The sequence below is a fragment of the Anas platyrhynchos genome, chromosome 6 (assembly GCF_047663525.1).
Source record: "Anas platyrhynchos isolate ZD024472 breed Pekin duck chromosome 6, IASCAAS_PekinDuck_T2T, whole genome shotgun sequence".
In the NCBI taxonomy this organism is placed as follows: Eukaryota; Metazoa; Chordata; class Aves; order Anseriformes; family Anatidae; genus Anas; species Anas platyrhynchos.
The window spans coordinates 35,109,536-35,134,217 of record NC_092592.1 but is presented as its reverse complement, the minus strand read 5'-3'; the positions used below and the strand labels follow the sequence as shown (position 1 = coordinate 35,134,217).

The 24,682-nt window shown below is 42.3% G+C and overlaps 1 protein-coding gene across 1 annotated transcript; it reads left to right on the top strand.

The window, feature by feature from the left end:
• Positions 1-6,304: 6,304 nt before the first annotated feature.
• Positions 6,305-15,156, top strand: PRLHR (prolactin releasing hormone receptor). The gene is made up of 2 exons (XM_072039842.1): positions 6,305-7,383; positions 12,318-15,156. Exon 1 carries the CDS (start codon positions 6,305-6,307, stop codon positions 7,337-7,339), a length of 1,035 nt encoding a protein of 344 aa, XP_071895943.1. The 3' UTR covers positions 7,340-7,383; positions 12,318-15,156.
• The last annotated feature ends 9,526 nt before the right edge of the window (positions 15,157-24,682 follow it).

The window sequence follows — 24,682 nt, the reverse complement described above, 5'->3', positions numbered from 1 at the left end:
GTGGAATGATGTTAGTCCTCTGGGTTTTATTCCAGTTCTGTTTGACAAATATTAATTGAACTCACTACCCCATGAAAACAGCAAGTTTACTTACAGTAAAGTGGTTACTACAGAACATCTGATAACATTTTATGCCTTCTGTTTCTGCTTATTACTCATAACCAGGGTAGATGGGCACTTTGGGATATCTCAAGAAGTAGGCAATGTTTTTTCCATCTTTGGCTTTTTTTTGGGATGCATCTTCTATTTTATATATATATATTTATTTCTGATAGGGCAAGGAATAATGGATTTAAATTAAAAGAAGGTAAGAAGGTAGGTGTATATCAGATGTTAGAAATTCTTGACTATGAGGGTGGTGAGACACTGGCACAGGCTGCCCAGAGAATCTGTGGCTGCCCCATCCCTGGAGGTGTTCAAGGCCAGGCTGGTTGGAGCTTTGAGCAACCTGGTCTGGTGAGAGGTGTCCCTGCAGAGGGGTTAGATTATGTTTAAGGTCCCTTCCAACCCAAACCAGTCTATGTTTCCATGAATTTTGGCCTGTCCATTTTTCACAGCTTTCAAGGAGAGTTTTTGTTGGCAAAGTAAATTTCACAAGTAGCAAGAGAAATCCCAGGCGCAGGGGGATTTTCTGAGTTCTTTCAGCTGCTCTGTGGGCAGATTTGCTTTGTCACATGGTGGGTACAAAGTACTCTGAAGCAGTGTGGTGTGGTGAGGTGTGGTGTGGGTTCTGTCCATGGTCCTACTGAGCACCAGGCCTGAGCTGTTGGCTTTTCTTGGCAGCCCTCTGCTCTGCCAGGCCCCAGCTGCACACTTGTGCCTTGAGGCATTTAGTAACCCTGGCTTCTGGCTGTTTACGTCTGCAGGGAACATTTCTACCGCTAAGTTTCCCCAGGGCTCAGCGTTCAGTCTGCAGGTGTTTCTGGGAGCTGATTCCCACAGTCTGTTTTAGCCTGGGGTATGTACTGATATTGCACTCTACATCCTTCCAGGGCTTGTGAGAAGAGGAGAAATGCTCGTTTGTCTGGGGATCTGATGTTGGATCCTTTGTTGGTTCCAATGCATATGCAAATCTACCTCCATACATTTTCAGTTTAATCCTGCCTTGTAAGTGAGACCTTTAAGCCTTTAGATCTAAGGCATTCACATGTCTCTACCCAGGTTAGTCTTGATTTAGTCTTGATAAAATTTATGCACACTCTATCATGATATGTCAGCACTATTGCCTAAAATCATAGTTATAAATGGATAAAAAAAATCTCTAGCTCTGAAATTTCTAAAAAAAAATGTGCCAGTTCTTTTTTAGTGTTGCATATCCTGTCTATGGGAACTCTGAAGACAGAGACCGTCTCTTACTGTAGTAAGGATGCTAACAGGATAAAGCTTTATTTCAGTAGGGTTTTTACAAGACAAGAGCAGAGAAAGAAGAGTCAGCAATTGTACTGACTGAAATACCTTGGGGCTGAAATGTTTCTATAGAGTTACTCTGCTGACCCTGCCCTTCTTACTTTGTAGATCGGCTGCTCTGAACAGGTGCCAAGATCAGTAACAGTGAAAGTTCATCTGGCAAATGTTCAAGTGCTGTTCTGGTTGAGCTGCATAGGCACTAGTGCACAAATCTTCTCATCAAACAACCACAAAAACAAAACAAAACAAAACAAAAAAACACTAGAAATGTTTTAGGATTTAGTCTTTGTTGTGCCCATACGTGTGGGTGTGCTTGTGTATAAATTTTAATTTTATCTTTTTGACATTATGAATGGAAATACTGTAAGTGGTGTTATTTTCAAGTAGGAGTAAGCGAAGTCCAAAGTCTAAAACTGTATTGATGTGTGCTGGAAAGGAATCTCCTGAAACCCAATCCCTGTGCAAACAATTATACCGCATGCATGTGATTAATGGATCAAGCTTTTTGTTAAAAGCAGGTGTTTTATTCCCCATAGTACACGAATTGTTCCCAAAGCCAGAGGTTCCAAAGGGCAATTTGTTGCCCTCCCACTTAGAAGTGTTCTACTTTCCATCCTAAATTTGTTCATGGTGAATTTATTCTTACAACCATATTGTTCCTTAAAACCCTCTTTACCGGCCCTGGAGTTTACCATTCTCCTTGGTGTTTTTAAATAATGCAACATAATTCTGCTCTGGTGAATAGAAGAAGGAGCAGGAAAATTGCCCAGAGATTGCTGCAAACTAGAGGCAAATTCATCTTGTAGTCTGTCACAAAGTTACAAGCTGTTTTTTTTTTTTTTTTCCTTGCACTTTCAAATTGATTGCCTGCTCCTTTGTATATTCCTGCAGCAGAATTTACTCCATTCTAAACCATGGTGACAATGCTTATTATGAGATGACCCTGATTCTTACTTTTATGATAATTTTTTCCTCTGTAATGTTATCAAACTTTCTTCCTTCCATTGACCTGTCAGTTTTCATAGTTTCTCTGTGTAATATTACAGTCATCCTCCCCATCACCTTTGGTTCCAAACTTGGTGATGCTAGCCTGCCTTTTGTGCTAACAGAATCAAATGAACAGAACTCCCAGGGCTGCCAACACCAAGCAAAGTTCTTGAGGAGCGTGAATGGTTGCAGACTTCTGGCACAATTCCTTCGTCAATGTTGCAACCATTTGCCTACCTCACAGTTCTTAGGAGACTTTTCATTTCTTCTGGTATAGCTGACAGTTCCTCATATGCCACCACATCATATGAGTTGTGCAAGCTGAAATGGAGAAGAACTGCTACAGATCCTAAGTAAAATAAATAAATAAATAAATAATTATCAATGTAGTAGCTCATAGATGGAAGGCTAACATGGCAAGGGCTTCCTTTAGTACCCTATTCTGTATTCTTTCTTCTTAGGTCAATAGCGGAAACCCTTTTCTTTACTCAATGTGCACCTTCAAGCACATTTTGACTTTAATTCAGGTCCTCATTTCATTCAAGTTGTTAAGCTCTTCAATTTAACTGATTTGTTTTAGCTGTTGCCTGACTTTATCAAAGTTTGGCATCCTGAATTTGAGAAAAACAACCTCAAACCTCCAAGCCACTCAAACAAAACCCTTAACCCTTACCTGAAGGGATGATTAGACATGCATGTACATAACAGCATTAGTGCTTTAAGAGGTTTACCACTTTATGAAAGTCACAGAACAGCTAACAATGTTTCTGCTCACAATGCCTGTGCAGAGCTGGACAGGTTAGCATAAGAGATTAGGAAAGCTCAGCTGTGAAACGGTTCTGTGAAGTGTTGGTCTGGCTCTAAATATCACATTTTACATTGACGCAAGGAAGATGGGGCTTTCAATTAGACGCTAACCAGCATTCCTATGTGTGACACATTTATACACTTGGAATGTCAAAACAGTTCTAATAAGACACTAATGCGGTTTCTGTGACCTTTTCTCTTTAAATAAGAAGATTCTATGCGTGAAATAGACTTATGCTCAGTTCACGAAGGACTTTGTCATCTAATCTTGGAAATTTCAGACAAGATTAATATTTGCAATTTTAAAAGGAAAAAAGAGGATTTATTTGGGCTAAAATGCTGAAATACTTTTTCTATTCAAGACCCAAGTAAATATTCTCTTTCCATGTCTTGGCTTTAGAATACAGCTGATCTGAAGAAATTTTCTGCCTGGAGCAAAATCAAGTAGAAAATCACTAACAGAAACAGGGTGGAAACATTCAGACAGAAGGTGTACCAGTTCCTGGCTTCAGAAGCGAAGAAAATACTTGTAAAGATTAGAGAAAATGCAGGAAAACTGCTTGATACAGCTTGAAATAAAGGAACTTCTAAGCTTGTGTACAAGTTTCTGTGACTTCAATATTAAGGTGACCTTGGGAGCTACTTTAGATGATACTTTGTTTGATTTTTATTCTCATATAGCAAAGCATAAACCTTTTTCACATAGGAATATAATAAGGATATTCATTGGATCTACTCTACAGCTTTTCAGAACGAAACAGGAAGATTACTTAGTTTAAAATGCGATTTTCAAATATTATGTGAGCACTGATATTATTGCAAGACTTCTCTCCTAGCATAAGCATTAACATTCCAGTAGGATGTGGGCAGTATGCAGGCTATTTACAAATGCTCTCTGTTCATTTTTCCTCTTTGGCTTATACAAGAGACCAGGTCCAAAGCCCGCTGAAATCAGATAAAAGGTTCATCTTGACCTCAGTAGGATTTACATCAGTTTTCTCCCACAGTAAGTAAACCAAATGTACTTATGAGTGTTAAGAAATACTTTTGTGACATTCTGCTTACAAGCAAATATAATCTTTGCATGGGATAGTGAAAACAGTGGGAATCTCCTTTTTCATCACCTCTTTGCAATCACTACCCTCAGGTCTCTCTGCTGTTCTGTGTTAGGGTATATAGAGATAAACGGGTGCTATATTCCTCTGGGTCCCCTCCAGATCAGACATGTGAGATTGGACTCTGAAGAGGGATATAACATCCCATTTTTTGTATGGGTCATGGGTAGGTTACTATGTCCATAAAGTGAAGGATGGCACTTCTGAGCACCTCAGTTACACTCTTGCTCTTCCCTTGGGCTAGAAGTATGGCCATATTCCAGTCCACAGCATAAAATAACCGTAAATGCAGTGGCACAAAATCAGCACTTACTAGGTTTGAAATGCATCCATCATGTGTATTTGTGGGAGAACGTCTTGGGTCTGAACAAAGGCTACAGAAGATTAACTCCTGATTTAAGATGAGGGAAAGAATTATGAATTATGAAATTTATTTATTTATTTATTTATTGTCAGTCACAGTTCCCATCAAATCAAGAGATGGATAGCCTTATAGGAAAGAGCAGGTCAATATTTTCTTAGAGTAGTCTAAGAGATTAGGACATAAACTGCCCATTGAAGTTGTGTCTAAATCCCCTGAGTGCCTTGCAATGTTCTCTGCTTTGAAGAAAGAAGTTGTTAGGCTTTTCTCTCTCTCTCTCTCTCTCTCTCTCTTTTTTTTTTTTTTTTACCAACAAAGGTCCAAAGTGGTTCAAATGGTGGGAAGTTAAAGGAGAACTAGGGCAACAAGTAAAAGTCTGATGTTGATGTCTGCTTAAATGTTGGTTCTCTGTGTGCCTATCCTCATTTTTTGCTTTCTAATGCCTCAACCACAGAAATTAAATATTCACTGTTTTACAGAATGGTTAGCACTTGTCTGGTATGGAGGTTTTATTGACTACAAATATACCGCAGGAGTAAAGAAACACCCCAAATATATTTGAGCAGCTGCAGTGTTAGTAACCATTTTCTGTAATTCAGTTGAGCCCTTACAGATAAGCCATTTGTATGTTAATATTTCCCTTGAGAACTTTGTATGTTTTTACTGTTAAGGATATGTAAACTCCACTGAAAATACTCACAATGGGTGAGCAAACATTTTACCAGCATCAGGAAAGAAGATCCTTTGTGTTACGTGCACCTTTCTGACCATAACTTCATTCACCAGGTACGTAGCTGAGTCCCTCTAGTGGTATAAACATTTATTTGGCTTCAGCATCTTATTAAAATTCCATTTTACGGTCACATTATAGCAGCAAATTCACAGGTAGCTTTTTTGGACACTGTGAGGATCGTGGCAAAGTGGATCTAGGATTAGACACTGTGAAGGTTTGTGTTAATGAATGTAAATTGATTTTCAGCTGAGAGGGGCAATTACAAATGCATTGGAAAAGGAAGGGAATTCTTGAAAGGATATTCAAGAACTAATTACTATCAGTAAGAGACACGCAAAGAGCAACGTAATACCCAGGGCAGCCAATAGGGATAAAAGCTTATACACAAATCTGTCATGACCTAGTAGTGAAGACTGTTTAAAAACACTGATCTCCACTTAGCTTGTAAATGCGCATCACCCTCTTTCTCACTCATATATTCTCTCTCTCTCTCTCTCTCTGACACACACACACGCTCCTGGATTTGCAGAAGCCAGACATCTAGGGCACTTCTTGGCATCCACAGGAAAATCATATGGGATTAAAAAAACACAGCAGTAAGTACTCCCTGCATTAAATGTTTATTAAGTGGCATGCTGTCAAGACCTAGATTTAATAGTAAATACAGGAGGACTTTAATGGAAATTGGCTGTATTTGATTTTTCTTAGGAATTGCTGAAAGCTGCCTCTCGAGGATTACAACTTCACCTTTTGCTTTTACAGATGCTTGTTTACTACCCATGTGGCAACCTCTGGACAGCCAGTAATCCATTCATTATCCAGACTGATTGAGTGCGAGAGTAGTGCAGTGGTAACTACTTCACTCAGCTGACGGCAGACGACAAAAGGAGGGAAATGATGAATTCGGACAATTTAACCTCCCGAAGCTTCCTCTCTGCAATTCATAGCAATGCCAGCAATTTATTCTCAGGGCTCCAGTTTGTTCAGTCCTTCAAGCCACTCATCATCCCCTGCTACTCCCTAGTGGTTTTTATCGGTGTCATTGGGAATTACCTTCTCATTTATGTCATCTGCAAAACCAAAAAAATGCACAATGTGACCAACTTTCTGGTGGGCAATCTGGCTTTCTCCGACATGCTCATGTGTGCAACCTGCGTGCCCCTGACACTCGCATATGCCTTTGAGCCCAGAGGATGGGTGTACGGGCGTTTCATGTGCTACTTCGTTTTCCTGATGCAGCCTGTCACCGTGTTCGTGTCTGTCTTCACCTTGACTGTCATAGCTGTGGATAGGTACTACGCCATGGTACACCCCTTCCGGAGGAGGCTCACCATCCCTATCTGTGCGTACATCCTGGCTGCTATTTGGCTGCTGAGCTGCACCTTGGCTGCCCCAGCCCTGGTCCACACTTACCACGCAGAATTCCCAGAGCTGGACTTCTCCATCTGCGAGGAGTTTTGGTTCCACATGAAAAGAGACCGCTTGGCTTACGCCTACAGCACTCTCATCATCACCTACGTGTTGCCCTTGGCCGTCATCTCCCTGTCCTACCTGAGGATCTCAGTCAAGCTGAAGAACCGCGTGGTCCCAGGCAATGTCACCCAGGGCCAGGCTGAGTGGGACCGAGCAAGGAGGAGAAAGACTTTTCGCTTGCTTGTCTTAGTGGTGGCAGCCTTTGGAGTCTGCTGGCTGCCTCTGCACATCTTCAACATGATCAAGGACATAGACATCAGCTTAATTGACAAGCAGTACTTCAATTTCATCCAGCTGCTCTGCCACTGGTTTGCAATGATGTCTGCTTGTACCAATGCCTTCCTCTATGCCTGGCTCCATGACAGCTTCAGGGGAGAGCTGAAGAAAATGTTTGCCTGGAGAAAGAAGAAAATTGGACCCACTACAAACTGCATTATGGCCAGCGTGGTGCTGTAAACACGAGAGCTGGTGGGAGTGCGCTTCCTTTGAGCAGTAACACTGTAAGTCGTTTCCACTTTTAATCAGTCCTGGTTCCTGATGTTTGTCCTCAAGGCTCAGTCATAGCAGGAGTTCCCCAGGTGGCTTCCCCACCAAATAAATCCCCACTGGAGAAGGAGAGGCAGAGGTCAAGTCCCCGAAATATCTTATCTCTGTGACAGGAGTTAAAGGCCAAGGAGTTCTTAGCACAGACAGATCTCCTTATGTAAACTACAAGGATCCTTCCTATCTGTTTTAGATATTGCTGGCAGCATAGATCTGGGGACAGGGAGAAGCAAGGATGAATAAAATACCTGGATACCTCAGGGAGGAAGTGCTTTGGGCTGAGTAAAAATTAGATCTGTGCATCTACCCAGAGTCCAGTCCCTAGCACACAATGCAGGGTAGAGGACTGGCAATATTCCTGTAGCCCCCCTTGGTTAGTGCCATGACGAAGAACAGCCTCAGGCTGTTTGAAGTGCCCTTCCCATGGAGCTGGCTCAGCTGCAGGCAGGAAGCAAGGCTGCTGGGGGCTGCTTCAAGCTTTGCCCTACCTGTGCAGGGCTTTCCCCTTCCCAGTGGTGTCAGTGATGTGCGGGGCGGTGGCATCAGCTCACTTGCACCCTCTCAAATACCTCTGCACAAGGTTTGTGGGCTTGGTGAGCCACGTGTGGATGAGGGCTCTGCAGCCATGGGACCACTTCACAGACGGCCACCAACTGGGACATGGGACGATGCTCTTGCCATTGCCTCTCCTAACCCCAGCTCGCTGACCCTCCAGCCAGGTGACCACGATCCCAGCTAACAGAGCGGAGTTCATCGTAGTCATGTCAGTGCCAAAAACCTTTCTGTTCATTCCTTCAGAGCTGATCTTGATGTGTGGTAATGCTGCCATCAGCTTTGATCTCCAGAGACAGTCAGAGACTTTGATACTGCCTTCAGGAGCACTTCTGGGTGTGTCAGGAGACAGCGGGTGGTCGGGGCTGCTGCTGTGGAGCTGTGTGTGAGCACTGCCTGACCAGTAAAAGAAAGGCTGTCAAGTGTGGGGTGGCAAGTGCTCTCTTTTGGAGTTTTTGGGGAAGAAATGTTTTTCTTTGGCATTCACCTTTCGATAGAATGAGGGAGGTAAAAGCTATAATCAACCTAATGACTTCCAGTCTCTTCCCCCTCTGTCTGATCTGAAAATAGGTAATAGATAAATGTAAGGGAAAATGTTCTGACAGCAGACATTTGTGCTGAAGAGGTTTCTTCCAGCCAGAACACTTGACGACATGAGAAGCTCTTTGATATTCATCCCAGATCAGCCAGAGAAGCAGCAGTTTCTTTCTGGGGGCAGTTTCAGCCCTGTTCATCCTACTGCACCTGGCCAGGCCAGAGATGTACGTGCTGCAAGGCAGTGCAGATGGGCCAGGGGGAGAAGGAAGAAAGAGCTTATGGCCTCTCTAGTTTCTGAATGTACTCCTGCTGTGAAACAGTGAGTATCATTTTGCTCATCAGCATTCAGTAAGCTAATCTGGTTAAAAAAATACACAGATGCTTTATACACACACTAGGAAAGGCATTGCAAACACATTTGAAATCCCTCTTAACAAATCTCACAGTTTTCCTTAGAATTTCAAGCTGTTCTGTTGTAATGAGGAGTTGAATTAGAAGCTCATTACGGAGACATTAAGTCAAGGAAATCTTTTTAAAGTGGACATTGCTTGTTTTCGCTCTGTGATTAAGCACAACTGCCTTGCTTATCTTGATTTTAATTTGAATGGTTTTTTGAAAGATGCTTTCGCTAAATTTTAGGAAATTGTTTTCCATCAAGCTCAATATATGAAATAACCTGGAGATTTTGAAAAGGCAAAAAACCTTCCAAACAAACCAACCAGATTTTATAAGCTTTTCAGCTTCTGTTTCAGGGCTCTTTAGAACAGAGCAGAAAGCAGAGCATCAAGAACGAGCACTGAAACAACACTGATGAAAGTAGCTGGAACTAGCAATATAATCCTGAGTTTTAGAGATTTTTCTTCTAGGGAATTGTGCTACTTCAAGCTCTTAATTTGTCAATTTGTAAAGGCTAATTAGCACTGAGATGGCCCATAATGTTTACAACCCCATGCACTAAATACAGACGGCACTTTAATACGGAGTGATCCAAAGCCCAGTGGAGTAACTAGAAAGACTCTTGTTAACCACAGCAGGCCTGGCATCATTTCCTTCCTACACACCATGTTTTTACCCTCATTTGCAGGCACTGCAGTTTGGTTATTAACGTTCTCTTGTGTGGCAGTGCCTGCAGATGGCAGATGCAAAGAGCTGTATGAAGCAAACAAGCTTGGATTTCTCTGCCTTTTTTTTTTTCTTTTTTTCTCTTTCCCTTAAGACAGAAATGAGCCATTGTTTGGTGCATATCTTGTTCCCACAGTGATGGAAGTGCCAGGGGCATCTCTCTACCACCACTCTCTGGAGCTGTGGTCACAGCAGCACCAAGGGCAGCATCTCAAGGCGGGACTTGGGAGTGCCCAGCACCATGGGCACCCTCTTGTTAGCACAGCAGTAACGTGCCCATGACTTCAATGTGCCAGGGCTTGCATCTGCACTTGGGGCTTTGCTGCTAACACTGCATTTAGACTGTCACCTGCAGGAGTAGGTGATGCAAATACACCCCAAAATTGTCTTGGTATTGGGTACTGAGACTCCTTCTCTCCCCTCAGAAGTCCCGTGGCCACCACAGTGATTGTTCCCTCAGTCCTGGGGTGCCACAAAGCCATTTTGCAGGCTTTCCTCACATGTGGCCCAGGGGAATTCTGGCTGGGACTATGAGGCTGGGCATCCCATCTCGTCCCATCCCATCCCAGCAGGGGACTGAGGCACTGCTGCTCTTGCGCAGCTCTTCTTCTGAACCTAGCCCCAGCAATCTCTGCTAAATGTAATTACTCTTTTCTCTGATATCCAGAGTAATAAACAATAATAAGATTTAGAGGCACATTGGTGCACTTCTTTAATCCAGTTATGCAAATAATTATATTAAAAGCCTTCATGTGAAATGTGTTTTCTAATCTCCACCCCTCTCTGGGGAAATGCTGTGCTTCTCTGAGGGACCAGGGCTCATCTCTACAGTATTTTTGGTGCTATAATTTTTAATTACAATTTAAAAATCATTACATGCTTTGATTTTATAAAGTAGTGCAGTTCTAAACTTGGTGAGCCTATTAACTTTCCCTGCAAGGGTTTTAGTTGTTTCTTGTTTACGTTCAAATCCAAGGACTCTCACACTGCAGGGATGGAGCAAGGTTTGCATCTGACCTGAGGTGCTACCAAAACCTTGTCACATAAACCCACTACAATGCTCCATGAGGTGAGCGGGATGCTCTATGTGCCCTGTCTGCTGGCATTTCATTCACGTTGTTTCCATGTACTAAGAGAGTTTGAGCAGGTGATGTTTTCAGGTAGCTCTCAAATGCATCGGCCAGCAGGTGGGTTATCAGAGCACGGTGAGTTTTGGGCTTTGGAAATGGGGTCCCATTTAGGACCACCCTTACTCAATATTAAAATCAACAGGGAGATTTCATCAGGGCCAGGCCTCTCAGAAGGCTCTGCATATCTTAAACGTGGAGATGACGGCGATACAAAAGGAGATGATGCGGAGAAGCGGGAGAGGGTGAGATGTCTCAATTTAGAGTGGGGAGCACAGATTAAGCTAGCAGGAATCACTATTTGAGGCTATTCTGTATAGGTGTTGGAGGGACTTAGAGGGCATCATTCTAGCAAATGTATTTCCAGTGACTGCTGACACAGAAATGCTTGATCAGACACAAGTTACTCCCTACAGCCAAACATAAGGTTGGTATTAAAAGGCACCTAGGAACAACACAAAAATGCAAATCAATATTTGACCATAAATTAACAAACAAAAAAAAACAAACAAAACCAACAAAAAACAGGTTGTCCGAACTAAGGACACTAAATGTGAAAGCAAACAATAAAGTCAAAGGAACAGTTAATCAAAGCTCAGTTAGGGTCAGCTGGAGCTGGTCTCTCCCAGACCTCCAGAGCAGGCACCACAGAATAAACCATTTGTGTGATGCATTGATTTAAGTAAATTCATTCCTTGTAGCTGGGTGATGAAAAGGGAGAGATCTATAATTGTATCAATGAAGGCATTATATTTGGGCAATGGCAAATTACCTGGGATGGGCAGAGGCAGATCCTGCTGTAAGGCTGTTCCTCAGAGGAGCACAATGACTGCCTCTCACCTGGAGACTGAGGAAGGGTGGTATTTTTATACCAGATGAACACCAGGTGCTCTGTGCAGTTTTAATTGAGTGAATCTTGCTTGTTGAGGTGGAAATGGTGAGCTATAATTAGCAGTCTAAGACTATACACGGTGCAGATAAAAGCTGAAAACTGTTCACCTGCAGCTGGGATAAAATGCCAAATCGGACAGGACTGTGCAGAGCATCCATCAATCTGCCCACCAGGCAAGAAGGGGGCAGAGAGGGAAACTATGTGCAGGAAATGAAGCCTGTGAGATTGATGTCTTGGACACTTCTGCATGAAGGAATAAGAATTTTTACCTCCAGCCCACCATATTTTTTTCCTTTTTCCTCAAAAAGAGCACTGAAGAATTATCCAAAAAGTGAGGGGTTGAGGGCATAAAGCTCAAACATATCTCCCTGGGAGTTGTGCCTCTTCGGGATCTCTTCACCAAGGAGCTGATGGAGCTGACTTTCCCTTGTTGTTTACTTTCACTTTCTCCACCCTGGTTTGTCAAACAAAGTTAATTAAGCTAGTAATTGATATAAGTAATAAAACATGCACTTAGTAGCTTTCTGCTTTGTGTCTGGAGCCCACTGGAAACTAATTTGGGATCACAGCTATCTGCAGCTGACCGGGCTTTGCAGTCTTTGCATTTTATTTATATTAATTAACACCATTAAATAGTATTTTTTTTCCTTCTTCTCTGCAGGAAACATACAAAAGAGTGGGAGGAGATGGCTTTAATTCCTACATCTATATTTCCTACAACTTCTGCATTTCCATTAGCTGCTGGAGATGCTGTTTCAGCAGCTGGCAGTGCTGCGGAGAGCAGCTTGGTGCCTTCCAAAGGAGCAGGGAGATTTCCCTCCATGCTGACTGCAGTTGTTGGTTTCCAGATAGCTTGCTAGAAAGGCAGCCTGTGGCTCACAGCAGCAGGAGGGGTTTTAGCTCCGGCACCTGTGAGATCCCAGTGATGTGTGTGGCTCTGAGGACTGGTCCTGCATAGGGTGGGACCCCTTATTAGCTACAGGGATCTGGCTCGCCACCCCATCACACCCACCCTGAGGCAGGTGAACTCTAGAGGACAGCTGTGATGCACTGTCACGGGTTTGTAATGCTCCTTGCGAGCATTTGGGAGTGTGATGCACTGCACTCTACAACAAACCTTCTTGGGCTTGTGGAGTCAGGGTAAGAAAAAAAAAAAAAAAGAGTATTTTTGCACTTGAACAGTAGCCATCCAAAGGCTGAATCTGTGACCACCTGGAGGCTGTATTTCTGCATAAATGGAGGAGGAACCACTCAAGCCTTCTTGCAAGTGTGGTCCTTCACCTTCCCCTCACATCCCTCAGCGATACAGCAAGCTTGAACAGAGACACATCAAGTGCATGCGCAACACCAGAACCGGGTCCTGATACAGCTGAGCTGTGTGGGGACACACCTGAGGAAGAGCCTTTTATGAAACCAGCTGGGGCTGAAGTTCTGAGGCTGAGGCTCAACCAACACACTCCTCAGCAATGGCACCTCTGGGAACTGCATTCAACTCTGGCAGAACCAAGATGAACAATAAAAATACGATGTGCAAGAGCTATTCATGAGCTACATCACCAATCAGGAATTGTATCCTGAGTCACTGTGTACACATTGTTTCAAATCATTCAGAAGAAAAGCTTTCAATGCTTGACTTTGTAATGATTTCTCCTCAATTATTGGATCCTTTTAGAATTCAACATCTGTTGTTAATATGCATAACTTTAAAAAAAATTAAAAATAAATGTGAAACCATCTGAAGCACTAGACACAGCATATGGCAGACCTGTTCAATCTTAGCAAAGTCAATACTATTGTCAGTGTGAATCACTTCTCCATTAAAACATGTATTCACAGCTGTTATATAAAATAATGTTTATTTGTAAAAGCTTTTTGTACAACCCTTGCAATTGTTGTCAGTCACCGCTAATTGTAAATCATTTTGATAGTGCCTCCTCTTGGAAGATTGCCACAAACTGAGGACAGATGAAATGCAAAGCATCAACAGCCAAACCAGGTTCTAGCAACAAACAAAGTCTTCTGAAGAGCCCTGTTTTGCTGTAGTTCACAAAAAGTGGATTTATTTGTTTTAAGGCATTGTGGAAAGCACTGTTCCAAACCCTTTTTACCAAGAAAAAAAAGTTGCATAATGTCTGACAAGATCTGCATATTCTCATAGTTAGTAAAATTGTTCCCTAATTGCTAAATCAAGAAACATGTTTTCCCATGAAGCAGTTTAAAATGTTTTAATGTTGCTGATTAGGGATAAGGTGAGAACATAAAAGGCAGCTCAAACTTCAGAAGTGGGATTAAAAGCCAGACCGCCCACATCCAGAAGACATTAAATTACTGGATAAATGTGGTTATGTATTCAAATGGTGTCTTTCAGTAGCTTACTGAGACAATTTACGTTCTCCCCCTGCATCTTTTAAGAAAAGGTGCTTGAGTTCCAGGCTATTCATTCTCATGCAGAGGCAGTATGCAGCCCAGTATGAAGCACCTACTCATAGACGCAAGATTTAAAGTCACGTCTTCACTACTCTGCATCCTCGGTGGCAGCTGTCAGCTAGTTCAGCCCAGAGAGCAACTTATTCTGCGCATTAGAATTCAACACTTTGGGTGAAGTCTTCTCCAGGGCAGTGCACAAACAGCCTGCCTGAGATGCTGTGGATGCTCCTATGTATTGACTCCAAAAGTCTTAAGAAGTTTAAATCAGATTTGTGGATTTAGCCCAGATCTGCTTTGAAAGAATTCAAACAGAAATGATAAAGTAACTAGCAGCCCCAGGTTGAATAGCTTTCCTATACAGGTGAAATTTATTATCAAGTAAAACAAAACCAAACCTGTTAAAAGAACTGATCAACATTAGTGGAGCAACATATTTCTTAAAGTGCCTTAATTCCTGGGATTAGGACACTTGTAAGAGAGGTGGAAGATGTTTTAATGTTTGCCCAATGCTGAATGAGGTATATGCAAGTGAAATATTTGGTAGCTTTCTAGAGCATTATGGCTTTGCTGAGTGATCAGAAAAGGACAGATTTGAGGGCAAGAAGAAAAAGCGTTAGCTTTTTAGTGGTAAAATGAATTAGCTGGACCAGCTGAATCTGCAATATCATGTTCAACAAGCACAGTCTAATGTGCAGTGCTAGCTGTACTGGAACTAGGGATAATTAGGCAAGCATTTTTGCTCCCAGTGAAGTGTTTGAAATCAGGGGTGGAAGGTGGGAAGGCCAAACTGGTACAAGAATAGCCTTAACATTTTTGACAGCAGTGAATAGAGACTAAAGAGAAAGTGTCAGTACAGCTTTCTAAATCTGAAGCTATTCACATTCAAATATTGAGACCAGAGGAGATGGGTAGAAGAGGTCTAGAGCTACATTAAGCCTTACAAGTCATGTATTCAAAAACCTAGCAAGCCCTCCAAATTGCCCTAAATTGCAGATGTTTGACACATAGATCTGCAGTTTGATTTCTTCTTTTATTGCAGAAAGTTCTTCGGGAAATAAAGGTTTGAGCAGGGACTACTGTGTCTACATTGCCTCTTATTTGTTGCAGCCCAGAGCCTCAGCCAAACCTCTGTGTTTTTCTGCTGCAGATAATAGTTTCAAAATGAGCTTTGAGGTGCCTATCCACAAGATTTTAATTTAACATTCACAGCATAACCAAAGGATAGAAAACAGCAAGTCATGTAAATAGAAGCTCTCGCTAATGCCCTATTTACAACAACTAAACCTTTTTAAAACCAAAAGAAATGGCTGAGGAGTGTTGGAAGCTTTGAAGTAGTCTGTTTAATCTTTACATAGCTAGAGGTGTTTTCTGTGAAACTGTAGCTCTTGTGACCTGGAATTTCTGCCTCCTGCATTTGGTTTTGGCAGCTCAAGAGCAGTGATGTTTCCAGGGAGAGGAAAACTCTTTCAGAAAATATTATTTCCTTCTGAGCTAGATACTGCCGCTTTTAATCACCGAACTAACATGCTAGCAACTGCTGAAACACAGGAAGGAAGACATTACTCACAATGACATAGGGCCTGGCTATCAGAAATATGCTGATTTCTAATGGAGAAGTATCCAACAGATACCTATTATTCACTGAATCTCAACCCCACGTGTATTTGTCACTAAGTGCTAATTAGCCATATGAGGATCCACCACAGAGTAACAGTTTCATTTAGTTCAAAATAAGCAGCAGGGTGGGATAAGCTGTCACTGAAAGCTGTATTGCATTTGAAAAGCAGAGAAAAGCCTGATAGGAACATACAACACCTATGTGATTCACAGCATTTAAGCACTGCGATGTGGCAGGTTTTGAATTTGAAGGATATTTGGAAAGACCATAAGAAAATACAGGTTACGCCTCTATGATTGCACAGGGAACCAAGGCCTTTGGTCATGCTGTGGGCTGCTCCCAGGTACCCCAGAAACAAGGCCCCAGCTCCACTGAAGTCAGCAGCAGTCTTAATTTCAGATTCGAGTCAATAAGTCTTTTCAAGGGGTTCTTAATTTTCCCTTTTCCTGCTCTACACCCTTAGAAGTGGCATACAAGTGAGACTGCACAGTATTAGTTCCCTGTTAGTTCCCTGTTCTATAATATTCCTGAAGTGATTTATTTATTTATTTATTTATTTATTTATTTATTTTTGCTACAGAAGATGGGAATCCCATAGGATGCAGCAACACAATGCCCCCCTCCATGCACATCTTTCAGTTCCTAACGACTAGAAGAGGCCAAGGTCAGTGATATCTCCTCCTATGATAGATGTAGGACCGTCAAGTATCCACGAGGCATGAGCCATGAAGCAGAAATTCTGTATAGATAATTGTCACATTAATCCAGAGCTGAAACAAGTGCTCTAAATCAGAACTATCTGGTAGATCAAGCTCCAGCTGTCCAAGGAACTAACACCAGCTTCCCTTCAAAATTTCAATATTCAGCATTTTTACGTTGAATAAATAGCTAGATCTTTATTCACTGAGGTGCCATAAGTTACTCTTTGTCTCTCTAGAACCTGTTAGTCAGCTGTTTTCTCCTTAATTCTTTCTAAATTAGAGAAACAAATGCTGTTTTCCCTACTCTTGGCAACCTAACACCCTCTTCCCTCGGAGAACTCCTCCTCCTGAAGAACACGGCGTCCTCCCACCACCATCAGCTGGCCCTCCAGCACCTGTCCCACCCAGAAGCCTTTGAGTAGTCACCCAGAGACCCCCCACAAATTGCTGGCAGTGTTGCCAGAGGCTGGGTTGCACGGGAGTGTTTTGTAGAGCTCTAGCTACCAAACAACAAGTTTTACAGGATTGCATTATTAGCAGATGCTATTATAGGAAGTCAAGTAGAATCCACATATGCAAAAGGGTGATTAGAATAACCCTCTAATACTCGTGGAGAAGCCTATTGAAATAGAAAGAACCCTCCTAATCTGTTAAGGAAATAGATATTGAAAAGAGAGAGCAAAAATTTATGAAAAAGATTGAGGCAGGGAAGAGGCAGCAGTGAAGGAACTGAGTTCCACTTCATTTTAGGCCTCCTGGTTCTGCTGGGGTAGTAAAACATTGTCCCTAAGCTGTTATATTCTTTCTAAGAAACTCGATTTTCTAATTATAACCGCTGTCTCTTTGTACAAGAGGTACTGACAGCCAATTTTTTACGTGCCTGCTGATCCTGGGGCTGTCTGGAGGAAGGCGAATGATGGATCCGTGCAATCAGTACAAAGCCAGACTGGTTCCCACCTAACACTGGCTTTTGCTCTGGGGTTCGTGCCAGTGATCAGTAGGAGCTGGGTTCAACCCTAGCCCTCTTCCTCATGCTTCCTCTAGTGAAAAGTCAGAGCTGCTGGGCTTTGGGTCTTCCTGGGTACAACCTGCTCCATGGCAATCTCATACACTCGCTGGTGGTGGCATTGGGCTTTTGTGTGCTGCCAGCAGGCTCTGGTTTTCTTTACCTTGGCAGAAGGATGGGTGTAGCTGTGAAAATGTGTTCCCTGTGCAGCCAGATTTAGTGGTGGTCTTTCTTTCAGGTTATCCCCACACACCAGGGCTGTACAGTGTTAACTTTCAGGTTTTAGCCTCGCACTGTGTGAATTCATAATGTCGTCTTATTCGTGGGTACTGGTCTGGGGTCTGAATCTTTTCGTGGGCTTTGATCCTCACTGTTTTATTAACCCCCTCTCCTCACCTATTTCCTTTCTCCAGCCACTTAAAACAGGTGATTTGAAGATCACCTGAACTTCAGACTATGTTGTCTGTCTTCTGTTTGCAAATCTTTCCGACCCGTGTAGAAAGCTGCAGGATAACAAGCTCTGGATGCTGTACAAGCTGGCACGCGGCCTTCTATCCATATGCCTGTGAGTTGTCTGAGCAAGAAGACAAATCAATACTAATTAATGGTCCCCCAGAAAGTAAATGATTTGATCACAGTGTGCAGTGTAGCAAGGAACGCTGTAGGCTATTTCTGCCTTTGATTTATCACACCATAAAAACAAGTGTTTATACGTGTAGGCTGGAACCTAGAATCTGTTCTTTGTAAAGGTCAGAGCTGCTGTTAAGGTAAAAGGAAAAAGAGCCGGAGCTTTTACTTCCATGGCTACAGCAAGGAGTGACCATGTCAGCTGTCTGGCTGCTAGTTCACAGGAGCTCCTGAGGACTGGAATAGAAGGGAAAATATTCAAGAGCTCAAGTGTTTAGCATTGTACCTAGATCAACCTCCCACTTCCTGCAGGATGGATACTCTTCTGATATATTTGTCCTTCCCGTCTAGGAGACAGGGAAGACAAGACAGTGGGAATAACAGAAAACTGTTAAAAATCAGAAATATTGCCTCCTGAAGGCTGCTCACAATCTATGTCAGAAGGTTCTGCTTTCGTATGCATGTGCTACAAAAGTGCCAAATCAATAGCTATTGCATTAGCTTCATGTGCAACTCAGCAGGAAGGTTCAGCAGTGGTCAGTTGAAGGAAATTTTTTTTTTTTTTTTTTTTTAAGTGTGTCAAGCCTTTTAATCACAGATGGTCATTTAGCAATTTCAGCCTTTGGGAAACAAGTTAGTGCCATTAGGGGAGGTAGGTTCTTCCTTTAGTGCAGTCCCTTCCAGCAAGGTTCGTTCTCACAGAACATGAGCAATTTTGCTTAATTGCTCTGTGAAAGTACATGATGTGAGGAAATGGATCATTGTACAATGGCTCAAATGCATGTTTGAGTGTTGTTCTGTGTGAATGTCACTTCATTATATGCAAACATCATGAATTTTGTTCAGAGAACAGTACCCTGGGCTGCAGCGATGATTACCTTCATTTTGCAACACCATGGGAAAGCATTGGCTCATGTTCTGTGAATGATTTCCTACAATCTTGGATTCCTGGAGCTTCTGTTTGTTCTGCAACTCTTATTTTTGCAGTTTATCACTCCCACCTACTGCACATATTTTACTTGGTTCTATAAGGGTTCATCCAGTGTTTGTCTTCATATAACTTAGAGTTTGTCTAGCTCATTTAAGTATCTAGGCTTGTTCTTAACATACTTACATCTCCTCATAGCTTATTTTATTTTATTTTATTTTATTTTATTTTATTTTATTTTATTTTATTTTATTTTATTTTATTTATTTATTCTCCTAGAGCTGGAGCAGTATAGCTCCCTATTGTACCTACCAGGTCATTAATAAAAGCATTTTTAATCCAGCCAACTCCATGATAGTTGTCAGAGGAGCCCATTAATTACATTCTTTTATTTTGACCATGAGCCACTGATGCCAGCTACGTTTTGCTGAGCTCAGCATGTTCACTCAGTGTGTTTGACCTGTGCTATATCAGCATTTCATGTAGAGTGCATTTTCTTACCTTTTGAATTAGAAGGTCTTTAGTGAAGGTATCAAAGTCCATTCTGTGATTTTAGATGACATTTATTGTTTTCTCTCTATCCAGACCTTCAACCCATTCAGAAAAAGAAATGACTTTGCTCTGAGAGGATTTTCAGTTGACAAATCCATTTTGACTCTTACTCATTTCCTTGTTTTCTTTCATGTGCTCACAAAGATTTTATTCATTCCAGGGTTTTTCTGGCATTTGAAGGTAAGCTGACTGATATACAAATCCCTGATTAGTCTTTTCCTTCCTTTCTTAGAAACTGAATACATTTGCCCTTTCCCAGTCTTCTGATGCTTATTTACACTCCCTGACTTCCCTCAGATAACCACAAGTGGTTCTGACATTACTTCTGTCACCTTCTTGTTCAGGTTCCTGGAATAAATCCATCAGTCTCAGGCAGCACAAAACCCTTGGAGTTCCTTAAGTGCACTGATGGCTTCTTGTGCACTTCTGTGGGGAAATCCTACTGCTCTGCTGCTGCTGCTACTGCTGCTGCTTACTTCAGCCATTGTTTGCACTTGATCTTTTCACTTAGAAATGCAAAATAAAACAGCGAATATTCTGGTCTTCTTGGCTTTTTGTGCTGATGATTTCCCTTTTTCATTTACTACTGAATACACACTTTGCTTGGTCTCTTTCTCTCTCTCTCCATGTGTATTTATAGTTGTTTCTTCCTAGTCCCAATATTACTTGTTATCTTTCATGCTGTTTCTTTGTTGTTTTAACATTTTCTCTCTGCATGCTTATGCTATTCTTTCATACTTGCCTCAGCAGCCTGATCTAGCCTCCTTTCTGTAGGTACTTCTGTGTTTAAGGTGAATGAAGAACTCAGGACTTTTCCCCACATTTCCAAACCTTCTTCCACATCTCCGGATGGCTCACAGGATTGTCCTTTTAATTCTGATGTGCTGAGAAGAGAAGGCATTAATGTCACTACTCTGCCCATAGTAAGGAATAAAACCTGATTCAGAGTTCTGTCATGTTTCACCTGTTTTTTTTTTTTTTTTTTTTTTTTTTTTTTTTTTTTTGTCGATTCATCCATCAAAAATCTTTTCTGAAAGAAAAATCTTTATTTTTCTTTGCTGATTTTTTTTTTTTTTTTATAAAAAATTAAAAAGGCTAAGACACTTGAATCAAAGGTGTTTGTAAGATTTTCTACGCAATTACTCTCTGTTTTCTTCCGGTTGAAGGGATGTTTTTAGGAAGAAACCTCTGTTTGAACACAGTATAGAAGAGGAAAAGCAAAGCCAAGTATCCCTCAAAAATATGAAAGAGGGAGGATTTCTACTGTCTCTTTGCTGTGTTGTCTGATCCTGCCCTCTTTAGTAGAGAATAAGACAAGCATTCAGCAAGGGACAGGACAGAGCATTGCATTTCTCTTGCTGGCACTGGCTTTTACTTGCAGCCTTGATGCAGGAGCTGCATAGCCAGAGCTTGTGGTCTGATCCTGCACCCTGCGATCCAGCATCTGATCTGGCACTCTGTGATCCGGCATCTGATCTAGCACCCCATGATCTGGCAAGCACGTACAAACACCCGCTGCCTCTCCTGCTGCTGGCAGCTGCCTTTCTGCCCTTGGGCTCGCAGCAGCCTTGTGGCAGAAGCTGTCTTGACGAAGTCCAGCTCTTCCAAAATAGAAGGTGAGATGAGAAAGAGGTAAGATGCATGGATGGAAAGGACATTTAGGAAAAGAGAGAAGAGGATCCCACTCCTCACACCTACTGCTTGTGCTCAGGGTGTCAGGGAAGGACCCAACTGCCTTGACGCAGCCTCCCAAAGGACTGCTAGTAGGTCAGACCCACCAGAGCTGTAGTAGGTGTGAGACTCTGCCAGTGTATTTTTTTTTCTTCAGATTATCCTTAACCTACCAATTTACTTCTGTTTCTTTATCCTGTTGTTATCCTGTTGTTGTTTTATTACACCGTAGCTTTAAAGCACACCCTCCCATCTCACTAAGAAGTGCCAGCAGACCTCTGCATGGCCTAATCCAGACTTTTTATCCCTTTTCTTGAACCTTGCATTCCCCATTCACCATATCTGTGACCAAACCTGAACCCTTGCCCCATCCTTTGAGCCCCCAGACGTGGGGACAGACCTGGGGTTCCCCAGGGGCAGGCAGATATCCGTGCCATGCCCGCAGGTTGTCCCTCCTGGCAGCCCCACCATGGAGCTCCCCTGGCAGCAGGGGTCTCCCAGCACCTCTGCAGGGTGGGCCAGACCAGCCACTGGTTTCAAGAAGCTTGGAGAGCCCTGCGTTGTCCAGGGAGCCAAGTGAAGATTCACTTCAGAAAAGAAATAAGGCAGAAAAGAAAATAAATAAGGTTGCCATCTCATCCCCGTCAGTTTTCCTACTGGATTTTTCTCTTTTAGGTTTTGCAGAGATCGCTTTGCCTTCTGTTTGCAGACAAATCCCCTTCCCACAAACACACTTCTTTTGAGCAAGATCTTTTACAAGCTTTATTTCTTTAAACTCCAAAATACAAAACAGATGAGTGAGCAAGGTGGCAGTTCCATTCTAAGGGATTAAAACCAGACTTGAGCAGGTGCCTCCACCTGCAGCAGCTTGCGGGATACTACTGTTATTCCTGGTAGCATATTTTAAATTAATGTTAAATAACATTGTCTTTCCCTGTGGAAGGGTTGTTTAAATTTTCGTTGCAATGAAAGCAAAGAGAAGGGGGCACAGGCTCATTAATCATAACTCATAAACATAAAACATGATGCTGGGTAAACTCTGAGACCTTTGCTTACTGTGAGGATCCTTTATGTTTTCAGGCAGCCAAAGTGGGCTTGATGCTCAGATTTTCAAATTTAATTACTTGTTTGAGTAATTAAGATGATTAAAGCTGTCTTGAAATTAAGTCTTTTGCAACAACACTTTGAGAAGAGTTTTTCTTCTCTTAGTTTTACACTGAACACGTGTTCCCTTACACATTTGCATTTTAGTAAATATAGGGCCATGCCGTTTGGCACTTCGAGTATCATAGACTGAAGATACCTCTTAAAATACCCTAAATTGCAGCTGTCTGCTGTTCTGGTGTGTGGTGTTCCTTATTTCTGCCCGGGATGTTAAATGGCACCTGAGCTCACAGACCAGGCTTGCCAAGCATTGGGTGCTCTTCCACTGCCACCTTCTGGTCTTAGCGAGAGGGACTTCGCCTAACCTCTTCCTGTTGAGCTTAAACCTGACATTATTACATTATTAGTAGGGTGGTAATGAAAGTATCAAACGACCATGAAAATCTAATAAGTAAAACAAAAAGAGCGTTTTTTTGTTTGTTTGTTTGTTTTTTGACACATAATCTTCACTTTTACTCATTTTAAAAAATACTAGTGTTGAGGTAAAAAGTCTATGGACCTCTAGTGTTTTTAGAAATTTGAGGTTTTGGTTGAAATCTAGCATTATAAGCTAGACACATTGAGCTAACTGTGGGAAAGGCATTTTTAGCTTTACACAGCTGAAGTCTGTCTGAGTTATAACAAATGTATTAACTTTATAAACCTATAAAAAAAGTATAATTTGAAATTCAAGGAGAGGCTTAGGTCCACCAGTGCCTCATTGTACCACATCCAAGCAGAGCAAGATGCTGTTACACCAACATAAATCTCCTATTAAAACTGTGACACTTTTTCTAATTTTCGTATCTCTGGGACTGTGCCTGTGGTTTATTTATTTATTTATTTATTTATTTATTTTTTAATTTATTTTTCCCTATCATACTGTGAACTGCAGCAGCACACAATCCTTTGGGCTGAGTTTCCATGCTGCACTGTGCCATGGACCACGCTGAGAGGTTCTGCAGTATCAACAATTGCATGCACCTTCCCCAGCACCAGCTGACAGCTAGGATGCAAAAAGGACCAAGAGCTGGGCCTCTTGACTTAGCTGGCATCTTCACACCTCTGTGGGGTTGCTGTATGCAAAACAGTATGCCAGCACTTATTCTTCCTTTTGCTTTCTAGGGACAGAGATGGGACAGCCCTCCCTCCTCTTTTCCAAACTTCCCTCTATTTGGACCAGAACCGAGCTCTGAAGGCCACCTATCTATTTCACAAATACTCTTTTTTCTTGGGCTGGGGAAACACTGTGTATACATGACTCCAATTTGGGTCTGTTTTTCAGACAAAGCTGGGTTTATTTCATAACCTCAGAAAGGAAAGCAGATGAGCCTTGTTGATTCTGTCCAGATTTTACTGTTACAGGCACACAGTGTGCTTCATTAATTAAATGGGAGAGTACTGTATTTTATGCCTCTCTACTGCACTGAATTTAAACTGATCGACCAAGAAATGTCTAGCATTTACATTCTGTCTCCAGCAGATGTCAGTGGAAGCTTCAGAATGGAGCAACTCCACCAAAGCCAGGCTTTATTCACCTCTCACTTTCGTGTCTCTGCTCCCTGGTCAGGAGAGAGAATGAGAGAGAGTGAGAGAGAGTGAATGCTCCATTCTACAAATAAATGTTATTTTAAGCTGGTTACTTCACTTTATTATTTTTTTCCCCCCTCTTGAAGTAGAGCTCAAAAATTTGTAGGTGGAATGTTGTGACTGCCAGAAGTGGACACTGATTAACCAGGTGTTAAATCACTTATTGAAGGGACATTAGACAAATATGAAAAGTTTGAATTAGTGACCCAATTAACTCATATTTCTGCAGGGAGCCATGTCTTTGACTTTTACAGAGTAGTACTTTACCCTGTGCAGCACAAACACACAAAAGGGTAGAGATAAGGTTCTCCCTGTAGCTTAAATCCTGACATTTCCTAACATTTGAGTGCTTTCAGTGTAGCTGATGGAAATTTTAGCAACTGGCCACTATGACATCTACCTATCTAATGCCCTACATCTCAAAGGCAGGGGATTATTGCTCCCCCCAGGCTCTGTCTGCAGTGCTGGAGCATTTCCCACAAACATTTGGCTGTTTGCTCAGCCCTTCCCAACCCGTGAGCGCTAGTGCCACTTGCTGCCTGCCCCATCCCACCTTCCTCCCTGGGGGCCCCTTGATTCCTGGTGGCTGCCCTCGTTGTTGGGTGGTCCCACAGGCCCCTTCCCCAAGCCAGCAAGGAGCTGGCGCCAAGGTACATACAGCCCTGGCTTGTGCTCTGCTCTGTTAGCCAATGACTTTAACAGGCTGGTCCCAAAAATTGGCTGGGATACAAGGGTCTGCATGTGGCTGCTCCCTCTCAAGCTC

Coding starts and splice junctions, on each gene's coding strand:
- PRLHR (XM_072039842.1), top strand. CDS start 6,305: ATGATGAATTCGGACAATTTAACCTCCCGAAGCTTCCTCTCTGCAATT.